The sequence below is a fragment of the Ctenopharyngodon idella genome, chromosome 7 (assembly GCF_019924925.1).
Source record: "Ctenopharyngodon idella isolate HZGC_01 chromosome 7, HZGC01, whole genome shotgun sequence".
In the NCBI taxonomy this organism is placed as follows: Eukaryota; Metazoa; Chordata; class Actinopteri; order Cypriniformes; family Xenocyprididae; genus Ctenopharyngodon; species Ctenopharyngodon idella.
In genome coordinates this window covers 50,106,336-50,120,527 of record NC_067226.1, presented here as the reverse complement: position 1 = coordinate 50,120,527, position 14,192 = coordinate 50,106,336, and the positions used below count along the sequence as shown (strand labels likewise).

The 14,192-nt window shown below is 37.4% G+C and overlaps 1 protein-coding gene and 1 non-coding gene across 2 annotated transcripts; one reads left to right on the top strand and one right to left on the bottom strand.

Moving 5' to 3' along the window:
- Positions 1-2,949: 2,949 nt before the first annotated feature.
- Positions 2,950-3,040, bottom strand: trnar-ucu (transfer RNA arginine (anticodon UCU)). The gene is given in 2 exon segments: positions 2,950-2,985; positions 3,004-3,040. It is a non-coding gene; the product is annotated as a tRNA-Arg (tRNA).
- Positions 3,041-3,258: 218 nt separating this feature from the next.
- alpk1 (alpha-kinase 1) lies at positions 3,259-14,074 on the top strand. The gene is made up of 14 exons (XM_051898571.1): positions 3,259-3,505; positions 4,036-4,133; positions 4,476-4,630; positions 4,703-4,901; positions 5,844-5,903; positions 5,987-6,073; positions 6,558-6,634; positions 6,759-6,854; positions 6,934-7,038; positions 8,266-10,279; positions 10,395-10,542; positions 10,816-10,978; positions 12,091-12,274; positions 12,469-14,074. Exons 2-14 carry the CDS (start codon positions 4,037-4,039, stop codon positions 12,645-12,647), a joined length of 3,564 nt encoding a protein of 1,187 aa, XP_051754531.1. The 5' UTR covers positions 3,259-3,505; position 4,036; the 3' UTR covers positions 12,648-14,074.
- The last annotated feature ends 118 nt before the right edge of the window (positions 14,075-14,192 follow it).

Genomic DNA, 14,192 nt, shown 5'->3' with positions numbered 1-14,192 from the left:
CAAATTTGATGCCTGCTACAGCTCTCAAAATAGTTGGGACGGGGGCATGTTTACCATGGTGGAGCATCTCCTCTTCTTTTCAAAACAGTGTGAAGACGTCTGGGCATCGATGTTATGAGTTTCTGGAGTTCTGGTGTTGGAATTTGGTCCCATTCTTGCCTGATATAGGTTTCCAGCTGCTGAAGAGTTTGTGGTCGTCTTTGATGTATTTTTCTCTATAGGTGAAAGATCTGGACTGCAGGCAGGCCAATTCAGCACCCGGACTCTTCTACGACGAAGCCATGCTGTTGTAATAGCTGCAGTATGTGGTTTTGCATTGTCCTGCTGAAATACACAAGGCCTTCCCTGAAATAGACGTCGTCTGGAAACCTTTATATACCTTTCAGCATTCATAGTGCCTTCAAAAACATGCAAGCTGCCCATACCGTATGCACTTATGCACCTCCATACCATCAGAGATGCTGGCTTTTGAACTGAACGCTGATAACACGCTGGAAGGTCTCCCTCCTCTTTAGCCCGGAGGACACGGTGTCTGTGATTTCCAACAAGAATGTCAAATTTGGACTCGTCTGACCATAGAATACTTTGAAACAGTCCATTTTAAATGAGCCTTGGCCCACAGGACACGACGGCGCTTCTAGACCATGTTCACATATGACTTCCTTTTTGCATGATAGAGCTTTAGTTGGCATCTGCAGATGGCACGGCGGATTGTGTTTACCGACAGTGGTTTCTGGAAGCATTCCTGGGCACATTTAGTAATGTCATTGACACAATCATGCCGATGAGTGATGCAGTGTCATCTGAGGGCCCGAAGACCACGGGCATCCAATAAAGGTCTTCGGCCTTGTCCCTTATGCACAGAGATTTCTCCAGTTTCTCTGAATCTTTTGATGATGTTATGCACTGTAGATGATTATCTTTACTTCTGAGAGTCTCTGCCTCTCTAAGACATCCCTTTTATAACTAATCATGTTACAGACCTGATATCAATTAACTTAATTAGTTGCTAGATGTTCTCCCAGCTGAATCTTTTCAAAATTTCTTGCTTTTTCAGCCATTTGTTGCTCCCTGTGCCAACCATTTTGAGACCTGTAGCAGGCATCAAATTTGAAATGAGCTCATTTAGTGGATAAAAGTGTAAAAATTGTCAGTTTAAACATTTGTTATGTTATCTATGTTCTATTGTGGATAAAATATTGGATCATGTGATTTGAAAGTCTTTTAGTTTTCATTTTATTCCAATTTAAAAAACCTCCCAATTCGGGATGTATTTTTATTTATTTTATCTTGAAGTCCCCCAGTAGTGAAAAACAAGATTTTAGTGTTGTTTATATGTCTATGTGGTGTTTTTAACGTGCTTTAAGACAAACCATGTGCAAATTCATCAGTCAACACCATTGCTGAGTATTTTCTCTTTAAAACTGCAGTGAACCAAAGACAGTCTCAAACCTGCGGTTTGAAATCACTGGTGTTTATGACGTCACAAACTACCTTGTAACCAATAATGTCAATGTGCTGGCGGGCTTTAGCATATCATTAACTGACCGCGCAAGGGATTCTCAAAAGAAAGTTATCCCAGAATATTTTTCTGTTGATTTAAAAAATCGGGTAGATTTAGCAATATGGCGGGTGTATGATGAATATTACGATATTATGATGAACTATATGCCTTTCTCCACTGACGTTCTGAGTTGTTCAAAGTGTTTCTGATTGTTAGAAGGCAGCTGAATGTGAACATGGTTTGTGTAACATTAGTAACACATTATTAGCTGTTTGATAATGTAGTCAAGCAAAAGGCTAATCATATTAATTATTGTTATGTGTCCGATGTTGTAAAAAGCGAAACCATTGTGCAGTGTTTACCTCAGTAATTTGACCGAGTCTGAGCTCATGCGAGTGAGGGGAGGCGGGGCTAATTATCATATTCATAGATCTGTGTATGAATATTAAACGAGGCAAGGGTGTAGAGTTACATTTAAGCTATTTTAAGACATTAAGATTTTTTTTCACAGGAAAAAAACGCATGTTATTTTGGTGATTAAAGATGAGTTTTAAGGGATAAAATTGTTGACTACAGGACTTTAAGCAAATTTTATTTCATTTTAAGCTTATTTTATTGTAAGATTATTTTATTTTATTTCAAATTTTATTTTTAAGCTTATTTTATTTTATACTTGTTTTATTTTATTTTTTAAGCATATTTTATTTCTATTATTTTATTTCAAGCTCTTTCAGTTGTAGTGTCAGTGTTGTCCAGTAGGAGGAGAGTCAATCAGGAGACACTGACCTCTGCTGGACAGCTGGAGGAACAGCAGATGAAAATACAGATGAGATTCATATTTAAATATAAGGGGACATGAATGAAATTTGATAGATTTTCGGCAAAAGGACATTTTTACTTCCTGTCTGTCCTATGGGTTCAGAAGACTTGTAATATGAGACTTGTAATGCATGAGTCATATGGACTAATATTATTATCATTTAATGTTATGATTCTTTAGTGATCTTTTTTTTTTTTTTTTTTTTTTGGTTTAGATCACTGCAACAATATGAGGGTGAATGATGACAGGATTTTAAGTTTCCCCTTGAATTGTTTAAATCATACATTTCATATGTAGTACACAATAACAGACAGTGGCAGCCATCACTAAGGCAAACACACACACACACACACACACACACACACACACGTTTGCATATGTCCTTCATTGCAGCTGTAAAACACATGAATTCGTTCAGCTAATGATGCTCTTCAAATGTGTTTATGCAAATACAGAAACAGCAAAGATTTGCATGGACAATGACGATTGTTAAGTCTACAATATCTAACAAATATCAGCCAAGCTTTATTATATTTATAGCACAAATGGACTAGTGTAGTTGCATTATTGTAGTATTATTATTATTTTATAATTAATATAACTAATAATAATTATTTAAAAAGTGCGACTCCGGTGGGACTCGAACCCACAACCTTTGAATCACATCGCTAGATTTGCCTAGAAGTCCAATGCGCTATCCATTGCGCCACGGAGCCACCTGTTGATCGAGTCGAATATTACGCCAATTATTTCCTTCAGTGACACTGTAAACTGTATGAGATATGTGTTTTCTTAGTATTTGTATCTTAAACGTGTATTAATATGTAACATTAGTAATACTAATCTCTTACATGTTACTTTAGATCCGCGTTGTTTGCGTTCAGTCTTGTGTCGTTTCGCTCGTGAGACGCCAGTGCGTGCTGTGATTGGCTGAGACACTGGTACACGTCACACGGAAGCGAAAGGAACATGAAATGGACCCGATATTGTTGTTACACTGTTAACTTCTTAACATAAACAAATAAACAAGGTTTACAAACAAAGTTTATTACGCGGTAAATTTAAACACTGTAAATGTAACTCTCGTCAAACTCTAATTCTAGTTGAGGGCGGGTTAATGGAAGTTCCCGTTTTGTTGTCGTGTGTTTTTTTCTGATAACCTCCGGTCGGGATTTCTTAAGGTAAAAACATTTGCATTTTGTGTTGTTTAAAGACATTTATTTTCCGTTATTTTTTTGTTGTAAAATGGTCTGCTTCCATGTTATTTGTAATATGACGGAACGTGTTTGGAAGTTTAAACGAGTTTAAAAGTAACACGTTTGAAACATTGAACAGTGATTTCTAAATATTTGATTACATTTGAATGGAAACATGCATATATGGAAACCCAATTCCGCCACATAAGGAAAAAAAATCATGCTTTTGTAAAAAAAATAATTATGAATTAAAACGTAATAAATATAATATTTTTTTAAAAAAATCGAATGACTTAAAACGTAACTTTTATAACGTCGTTATGACAAAAACAAAAATTTTCTTTCATAATTTATGACTTAGTATGTCATAATTTAGAATTTTTATGTCGTAATTAAGTTTTTTTTTTTTGTCTTATGTGGCAGAAATGGGCTAGACATCAGTGTTGTGATATATTGGTGTTCTATAAAAATATAACTATAAAGTGAAGTGTCGTCCTGTTTTCTGCCTGTAACAGCATGAGCGGCCAGGAGGTGTCGCTGCTGCTGCAGGAGTGTCTGAGGCGCGCAGTCAGCGGACCGACGGGAGACACTTCGACGCTGCCGCACCGCCGCGGTAATGACGCACACAGCGCTGCAGAGGGCGCCAGTCAGTCAGTTATTTGTGATGATGGGCCTACAGTATGCAAACAAGTTTATCTGTTTTATATTTATTTATTTATTTATTTTGATTCTTGAATACAAAAGTTAGTATAAATGTGTGAAAATAGCAGCAACACTACGGCCCACTTTCTGCATTTAAGTTTACAATAGCAAAACGTTCTTAGAACGTATTTTTGTTAGCTGGGTAATTCAACAACATTGACTTTCATTGTTTGGACAAAATCAAAAACAAAAGAAAGACATATTCCTATTAATTGTATTAAATAAGGCTTGACCACTGACCTTTGACCCTCAGGGTTGTTTCCGGATGAACTGGACATGCTCCTACAGGAGGCGGCGGACAGAAAATGGCCGTTCGTGGAGGAGAAATGGCAGTACAAACAGTCTGTGATGTCTGAGGACAAAATTAACTCTTCGGACCTCGTCAGGAAGCATCTGCCGCAGTTACTGGTAACGATTGGACCGTCACTCATGGTGAATAAGGCCGTTGAATCCGAGATCTGAATCCTGCTGTGATTCCAGGTGTTTCTCAGAGACAGCATCGCCGCAGATGAGCCGCAGTGGGCCGTCGCTGCCGTCTTCCTGCTCGACCGGCTTCTGTATTGGATGGATGCCTCGCATGTCCTGCTGAAGATTGCTAAAATGTTGCACAAACGTTACCCAGACGTTCCCATCGCCCCTCAGGTCATCATCAGACAGGCTCGTGTCTATCTGAACACTGGTGAGCTTTATTATGCCTCTTTCACAAGATGTAATATAAGTCTCTGGTGTCTCCAGAATGTGTCTGTGAAGTTTCAGCTCAAAATACCCCACAGATCATTTATTATAGCTTGTCAAATTTGCCCCTATTTGGGTGTGAGCAAAAACACAACGTTTTTGTGTGTGTCCCTTTAAACGCAAATGAGCTGCTGCTCCCGCCCCCTTTCCAGAAGAGGGCGGAGCTTTAACAGCTCGCGCTTCGGTCGCTCAACAACAACAAAGCTGGAGAATCTCACGCAGCCCAAATGAGGATTGTCAGTAACGGTGTTCAGCCTTACATTGTTCAAACCGGAGTCGACACTGATGGAGAGACTCAGGAAGAAGTTACAACTTTTAGACGTTTCTGAATGGTTAGTGGATAAATTTATGTAGTTGCTGTGGAGTTGATTCAACTCATCCACTAGCATGTGCCGTCATGTTAATCTTTTGTGTTGGATTGACCCTCGTTTGTGAAGCAGTCCGGCGTAAAATGACGGCATGGTAACAACACTCTACTACAACAACTCTTCCTCTTCTCTAAAGCAGCCCAACATAACCCTTTATTGTGTGTTCCCAGGGGCGGGGTTTATGTAAATTTTAGGGTTAGTGATGTCACCAACCCAGGAAGAAGCTCGTTGTAGTCTCTACCAGTCCTTAAACAGTGATTTCTGTAAAAGAAAATATCTCTCTTTGCATTGAACTTTGAGCGTCGAAACTTTGCAGATGTTGTTTATGTTCAAACAGCAACATTACACACTAAATAAAAAAAGTTACAAACATTTTGAGAACATTATTAAAGACCAAATAATGTTGAACGAATGTTCTATTGACGTTACTGGAAGAACATTTGTTCATAACGTTGAGAGAACGTTCCCTGTTCGCTGGGATTCTTCCGTAGTGTGATCGTCTGGTTTTGTTGATGCAGGTAAACTGCAGAAGGCCGAGTTCATTCTCAGCAGTCTGATCAATAATAAAGCTTCAACAGGTACGTTCACTTTCATTCCTCTTCCACCTCATCTGTCCATCTCTACTGTGTTGTTTCTGACCGTGGGATGAATTCTGACTCAGGCTGTTGGACGTATCAGAAGGCCAGTGATCAGACGCTAGTGCAAGCCGTCAGTCTTCAGGTGCGCGGACAAGTGCTGCAGACGCTAGGTGAGGAATTACAGGAATTAACTCAGTGTTAACCTGATTAACCTGCTGGATCATGTTTCTAAGGCCTCTAATATGATCAAAACAATCTCCTACAGTCCTTCTCTCATCTGATTTTAGACTTTTTTATCAAGTATTTCAGTTCGTGCTTCACGTGTCTTTCTGCTGTGAAATCTGCACTGATTTTTATCAAGTAAACGTAAGAATAACTTTGATATTGTTAGTAATATTTCAACTGCACCGAAGCAACTTAGGTTTACTTGATTATCCATCATCATTTACTAGAAAAATCATGAGTATCAAATATGATCATCAGGCTTTTGAGGAAGGTTTATTTGTATAAAGAAAACAGTCATATCATATCATGGGTAAGGATAGTTTGAAAGTAATATCATACCCTGAACGGTAAAATGTTATTAATGATCTGTCCATAAGAGGTTAATGTGTGTCTGTTATTGTAACTGTAATATGTTTGTGTTAATTGTAGGTCTGTGGCTTGAGGCTGCTGAACTCATATGGGCGTCTCTGATTGGCTTTTACGCTCTTCCACAACCTGATAAAAAGGTCTGGACACACTTATACTACAGACTCTCACACTTACACTACACACTGTTGGCCTCTATCACTCATTTTGCCCATCAGTGTGTCTGGAGTTGAACATCAGTCATCCTCTTGAATCTGTTTTCAGGGCATTGGAACGTCCCTCGGGCTCCTGGCCAACATACTGACCTCCATGAACGACAGAGACTTCGCTGCGCTTCAGGAAAAGCCTCATATTGACTTGGTAAGACAGTCTGAAATGTCCTGAATCAGTTTTTACCTGTGCTGAGCCCGTCGTCAGATGTTCTCCGGCTCTCTTCCAGAGTTTTCTCGGAGAGACTCGCCATCGTCTGCTGTCTGCGGCGCGGGCTGCCAAAATGGCAGTTGTGTTCAGTCAGTATGGATCTCTGTACGTCCTGACCAATGTGGTGAGTCGACTCTGTGTCAGCTTAAACAGAGCCTGTTTATTCCACAAACAGATTTTGTTTCATGTCACATTAATTTTTCTAAAGCATTAGAGGCACTAATATTTCTATTATCTGACTGTAAAATAACAAAATTTGACGCACTGTTTTGTACCCTGTTTGTGTAAAGTGCCTTTTACTGTCTTAATCTTAAGTATTATATACGCTAATGCACATTTTATATATTTTTATATTCACTTTCTTTTTAGTTTGTGACAGTCGTGAATATGAAATGAGAAAAGTCAAAATTACAACACAAAAAGTCATAATTTTTTTTAGATAAAAAGTCAAAATTCACCAAAAATCAAAATTATGAGATAAAATAGTGGGATATATGATATAAAGACAACATTATGAGATAAGACAAAATTGAAAAAAAAAAAAAAAAAAATCAAAATTATGCCATAGTAAGTCATAATAATGAGATACAGAGTCAAAATTGACAAAAAAGTCGAGATTATGAGATAAAATGTCATAATTATGACAATCGTAATTATGATGTAAAGTCTAAATTAAATGTGATAAAAAATCTAAATTATGTGATAAATTAAAATTATGGCATAATTGAGATGTAAAGTTACAATTATTAATGTCGGAATTTTGACACTAAGTCAAAATTGACAAAAAGTCAAGATTATGAGATAAAACGTCAAAATTATGACAGTCAAAATTATGACAGTCATAATCATGACAAAGTCAAAATAATGACATATTAAGTCATAATTGAGATCAAAAGTCAGAATTATGACATACTGGGTCATAAATTATTAGATATATAGTCAAAATTGACAAAAAGTTGAGATTATGAGATAAAAAATTGAGCTTATGACTGTCATAATTATGACAAAAACTCAGTTATAAGATGAAATTGACAAAAAGTCAGATAATGATATTAAGTCAAAATTATGAGATGAGATGAAAAGGAAAAAAAAAAAAAGTAAATTTTTGTCATTATGACTTTTTATGGATATAGGATATGGGCTTCCATAAATGTGCATGACTGTATTCATTCATTAAATAAAGAGGGCCGTTCCTGACTGACAAACTAAATAAGAACCGGACTGACAAACTCATTTGCTCTGTTATCACACTGAATCTGTTCTACAGTGTCAGGATAGCAGGCTGTTATTGCAGACATTAACACTAGATGTGTTTACCTTTTCATTTCCCCCTCCTAATGCTCTTCTGCAGGTCGCCCAGGGCATTTGTTTACTATCCTACAGTTTCTCAAAGAAATGCCCCATGAAGGATCAGCAAACGTACCTCGCTTTGGCTAAGGAGGCCTTTGAGATCGGCTTGTTAACAAAGACGGCAGGAGACGCCGTCACCAGCAAGCTGGAGCTGCACACGTTCCTCAAAGCTGCTTACTGCTTAGCCACGACGCACAGATGGATGAGCGGCACGTCCGAGACGGTCATCACAGCGACCAGTGTCTGTCGGGAAGCCTTCACTTTATTTGTCGACTACTGCGCTAGAGCGGATTCCTCTTTGTGTGCTGAAATCATGGCGAGGATACAGCAGATTAAGTCGTTGTTGAAGGTGGAAACTTTCCGTAATTCTGACCCGCGCTCTTTTATTCCCGACAGCTACCGTTCGGTGGAGTTCGGCCCTGTTTTGTTTGCGCTCGGTGATTTTGCCAAGGTGTTGGATGTTTTTGGGAAGCATCACAAGTCAGTTTGTGAGGCATTCAAGAATGGCGTTCGAGGTGGTTCGTGCTCGACTCATGCGCAATGCATAACAGCATTTCAGACGGACACAGAAGTTCTTGCAACGGCCGATCATTCGAGCCTGCTTTCCTCCAAACAGAATCCATCTTTAATTTTGGTTGATCAGGCTCTTGATGGAAGTAAAGGAGCAAGCTTTGTCTCTCCAAGCAATCGAAGTAGTGTTCCCAACACCTTTAGACACAACAAAGGATCTCAGAGTCAGTCCCAACCAGAGCAAGAGCCCGTCACAACTGAAGACGTTGAGGACAACGCACCGGATACCCAACGGAGAGATGTTCGGAAGAACCCAGAAGCAAGGACATCTTCGAGCTCCTTGAACAGTGGCTCCTCATGGGAACAAGTATCGGGACTGTCTCAGAGTTGTGTGGAAACTGTGGAAGACATTGTAGATCCTTCTCAAACTTGTCGTACTTGTGATGAACAAAGTAGTTTTGGATCTTTTGAGGCTCTTGATGGAAGTAAAGAAGCAAACGTCGTCTCTCCAAGCAATCGAAGTAGCGTTCCCAACACATTTAGACACAACAAAGGATCTCAGAGTCAATCCCAACAAAAGCAAGAGCTCATCACAACTGAAGATGTTGAGGACAACATACTGAATACATCAGGTACCCAACGGAGAGATGTTCAGAAGAACCCTGAAGCAAGAACGTCTTCAAGTTCCTTCAACAGTGGCTCCTCGTGGGAACAAGTATCGGGACTATCTCAGAGTTGTGTGGAAACTGTGGAAGACATTGTAGATCCTTCTCAAACTTGTCATACTTGTGATAAACAAAGCAGTTTTGGATCTTTTGAGGCTCTTGATGGAAGTAAAGAAGCAAACGTTATCTCTCCGAGCAATCGAAGTAGTGTTCCCAACAACTTTAGACATGACAAAGGATCCCAAAGACAATCCCAACCAAAGCAAGAGCTTGTCACAACTGAAGACGTTGAGGACCAACAGAAAGATGTTCGGAAGAACAGCGGCTCTTCATGGGAACACGTATCGGGAGCGTCTCAAAGCGGCATTGAAACCGTGGAGGACATTGTAGATCCTTCCCATGACAGCAACGAAATCAATAAAGGTGCAAAGTTTGACCATCCCAAAGGTGGAAGCACTTCCTCGTTTTCCCTGTGCGATAGCTTCGGATCGCACTCATCTTGGCAGAAACTGTCCATGAGCCCCACGGATCGGCTTACAAAAGCATTCCCGCAAAAGATTCAGGAATGCCAAGGAACGACTCTGTTGTCCACCGAGAGCGAACCTTTTGAGGAACTGGGGTTTGAGCATCTGTCAGACTCTACCGCCCCACCCTCGTCTACGGGAGACAATGAGCCGCCGTGCAATGAATGCTTCAAGAACTGCATCATGGGAAGTGATGTTCTGATGGAGCGTGACTACCGATCGCTCTTGGCTGGAGTTTGTCAAAGCTGCCTCGTCAAGCGACTGCCGAACAAACCGCTGAAACCCCTGGACAATAAACAACTGGAGAAGGCCTACGGTAGGTGACGCCTGACGCTGTTTCTTCTGCAGACTGAGGTTAATGTCTGTGATGTACTTCACTTCATGAAGTGTTGGTGGCCGAAATGACTAGTCTGTCTTCATCTGATCTGCAGATGCCATCATCTTGAAGTACTCGAAGGTCTCTGGCGTCTGGATGGGCTGCGAAACCAGCGTTTACATTGGGAAATCGATGGGTGTCAAAGGCAAACAGAGACAAGCCATCGAGCTTCAGTATCTGCACCAGGAACAACTGCTCAACAGGTGAAACACCACAAATGCACCTACACAAACCTTTAGTTTAATTAATGAACAATCATGCCACAAGAATCAAAACATTGCTCAGGTGGGATTTTTCTGAATTGATACTTTTTAATCTCCAAAGTATGACCCACATGAATTGCTATCTTCCCAAGTCTGTAATAAAAATTTATAAATCTATTGTCAACAAAAAGAAGCTTAAAGTTTTCCAAACAGCTTTCTGCTGAGACTGATGCCTGAGACTGTAATGTAGTGCTAATCACATTCAATCATCAGTTATGTAGGGAAGGAGTATCTGAAGGATAAAGGGCTTCACGCACACCTGGACGACGTGGAGCGACAGATGACGGCACAATACTACGTTACCGAGTTTAATAAACTCCTGTATGATAATAACGTCACAACCCAGATCTTCTTCATCCCCTCTGAAGTGCTACTGGTGAGATCCAACACATTATTAATAATTGATCAAACTCGCCAAATATGTCTTGCACATTAAGAGATCCTGTATTTGTAAACAGAACCCACTTTTTTTACAGTTCATTAGTATTATTGGAATAGTAATATATTTATTTATTTTTAATTTGTAACATTTAAATAATAAAATTATTTTTAATATTAATTTAATAATATATTTATTGATTTATTAATAATAACAATAATAATATTGATTTTTAACTTGTAAAATGTAAATAATAATAATAATAATATTCATTTATATTTTAAAATGCAATAGTATTATTGGAATTGTAATATATTTTATTGATTTTTAATTTATATAATTCAAGTGATAATAATGAAATAAATTAATAATAATAATAAACAATTTTTTACAGTTCAATAGTATTATTGGAATAGTTATATATTTGTTATTGTTTTTTTAATTTGTAAAATTTAAATAATACAATTATTTTTAATAATAATTATAGTAATATATTTATTGATTTATTATTAATAATAATAATTTTTAACTTGTAAAATCTAAATAATAATAATAATAATAATAATAATAATAAATACTTGTTTTTTAATTTTACAGTACAATAATATTATTGGAATTGTAATATATTTATTTATTGATTTTTAATTGATAAAATTTAAATAACAATAAAATAGTATTTTTAATAATAGTAGTAATAATATATTTATTGATTTATGGATGATTAACTTGTAAAATGTAAATAATAATAATAATAATAAAATAAAATTATTATTATTAAATACTTGTTTTTTTACAGTGCAATAGTATTATTGGAATTGTAATGTATTTGTGCTCTGAAGAGTATTTGTTTAAATAACAATAAAAATATTGTAAATATAATATATATAATAACTGTTCAGAAATATAATAATAATAATAATTATTATTATTAATATTAATATTATTATTGCATAGTCATTGAATGGAGGAAAATATAATAAATCAGTAAGAGGGTGTTAAAGAGACTGATGGGATCTGCTTTTTGGACCATATATTATACAAATCATATATGATTGTTGTTATTCTATTGTGTATACGGCATAAGGCTTTACTGCGTTTGTCTGTTTCAGGTTCTGGAGGCGGACCGTATCTTGACCTGTTTGTCTGCAGAGCCATACATGTCTGGGACGTTTGTAAAACTCACAAACAACGCAAGAGGTAAAGCGGAGACCGATGCGACCAAGTACGGCATCGCCTTCGGTCACTTCACCTACGAGTTCTCCGGTCGTCAGGAGGTGGTGGTGGATCTGCAAGGTGAGATCTCCAGCAACGTCTCTGGAAGAACATGTGACTGTCTCTAGTGTGTAATGCTGCTGTTTGAGCATGAAAAAGATCTGCAGTTCTTCTCTATATCAGTGTCTCTGTTTCTGAACTCAATAAACTTTTTTTAAGATTGTTTTGAAAAGCGTTCCAGCAACTTTCCCATTTTAAAGCGTTTTTCTCCTCAGGATGGATCACGGCGAACGGGAAGGGTTTAACGTATCTGACCGACCCTCAGATTCACTCGCTCAGGAAGCCGAGATCCAGCAACTTCCAGCAGGCCGGAATCAACAACTTCATTAAACATCAGCACGGAGACGACTGTAACGAGATCTGCAGAGCTGCCCGACTCAAACACATCACATAATATACAATAATAGAACTGGAGCTTTACACAGTACAGATAGCAGCTTCACAGTCATGATCATTGATGCAAACTACATCAAATATTCAAATTCTGCTTTAAAAAGACAATAGTTTTATTGACTCAGTTTAGCTGAATTCACCCTATTATAAAAATTTACTGCATGTTTTATTTATTGAAATTTATAGGCTATTAAAATGTTCATACTGTATGAGGAACCGAGTATTATCAGTCAGACCACAAGAAGCTTTGTACACAATAAATCCACTCCCACACTGAAATATGTGGGTCACATTAACAGAGTCATATGACAGTTACATCATTGATGTGCGGCTGCATCATGTGACTGAAACCAGAAGAACTCCATTCCAGAGTTTCAAAACAAATACATGAACACAAGCTCCTTCTCTCTGCTCACTCTCTCATCAAGTCTAATTTATTTGTGCAGTTAATTCTCATATTGTATTTTCAGAAAGTTTTGGAATATTTTTCCTCTTTCTAAATTTGTCACTACCGAAACACAATAATAAATAATTTAATAAGAAGGGTTACTATGACCTATTGAGGTTTTGTTTACATCTACCTCGTAAATATATTTTTGCTATTTTTAAAAAATGTTTTCACAGGTAAATCAATAGCAATTACAATTTTAACAATATTTCAAGTGTAATTTATGAGATTTGTTGTATTTTGAATCCAATCTTTCTTTGTAAAAGTCATAAAGTTTATCATACTGATTTCAAAGTGAAGGATTCATTAGTTTGAACCAAACACTATAATAACATCTTAGTTGATCATTCAATATACTTTATTTTTGGCTAAACATCGCATGTTTCGGTCGTGACTGCACATTTCCGGTAGTGACAGTAATGTGTTGGTAGTGACCACATCACATTACACGATTTAACTCACATACTAAAACATATTAAAATACTAATGATTTGCATAACTGTACTAAAATTTAGTTTATTTCTCCCAAATAAATGATTTTATGTTTCTTTTTGTCACTACCAAAACAATGATGACACTACCAAAAACAGTCACGACCGAAACGTGGTGAAGTTTCGGTAGTGACAATTTTCGATACTTTTGAGCCGCTCAAAGATGCTAATAAGCACATGGTTAGCTAGCACAGCTCTGAACAGTTGTACACAGAAAAAAACTTTATTGAATAACACCCAAAAAAGTTTGCTTAATTGCAGAAAAAGGTGTTTGTTAGTGACGTTCCTTAAAGTTCCACACAGATTTTCAGACTTTTGAACACATTTAACTCAGAATGATGGACTTATCTACTGTGAAAGAGAGGGATGAGAGGGAGGGACACAGGAATATTTCCTGATCAGAAATGCTGAAGGGCCGTTCCACCGAATGGGTGACATTTGCTTGTTGTAACTCTTCAAAATTAAACTTTATTTTTTAACTTTTTTCAACACTGAATCTAATACTACACATATTTAACTGTTCAAAATGTTTATTGGTCAATCTCAGGCAACTTTATTTCATTTTTTACAAGGTTTCAAAGCAGAATATGGATGCATGTTTTCTCAG

Bases quoted from the DNA above. Each gene is read 5' to 3' on its own strand.
- alpk1 (XM_051898571.1), top strand. From the start codon at position 4,037: ATGAGCGGCCAGGAGGTGTCGCTGCTGCTGCAGGAGTGTCTGAGGCGC. The intron at 4,134-4,475 runs GTAATGACGCAC...TTTGACCCTCAG, and splicing joins GACGCTGCCGCACCGCCGCG to GGTTGTTTCCGGATGAACTG. The intron at 10,543-10,815 runs GTGAAACACCAC...TTCAATCATCAG, and splicing joins CAGGAACAACTGCTCAACAG to TTATGTAGGGAAGGAGTATC.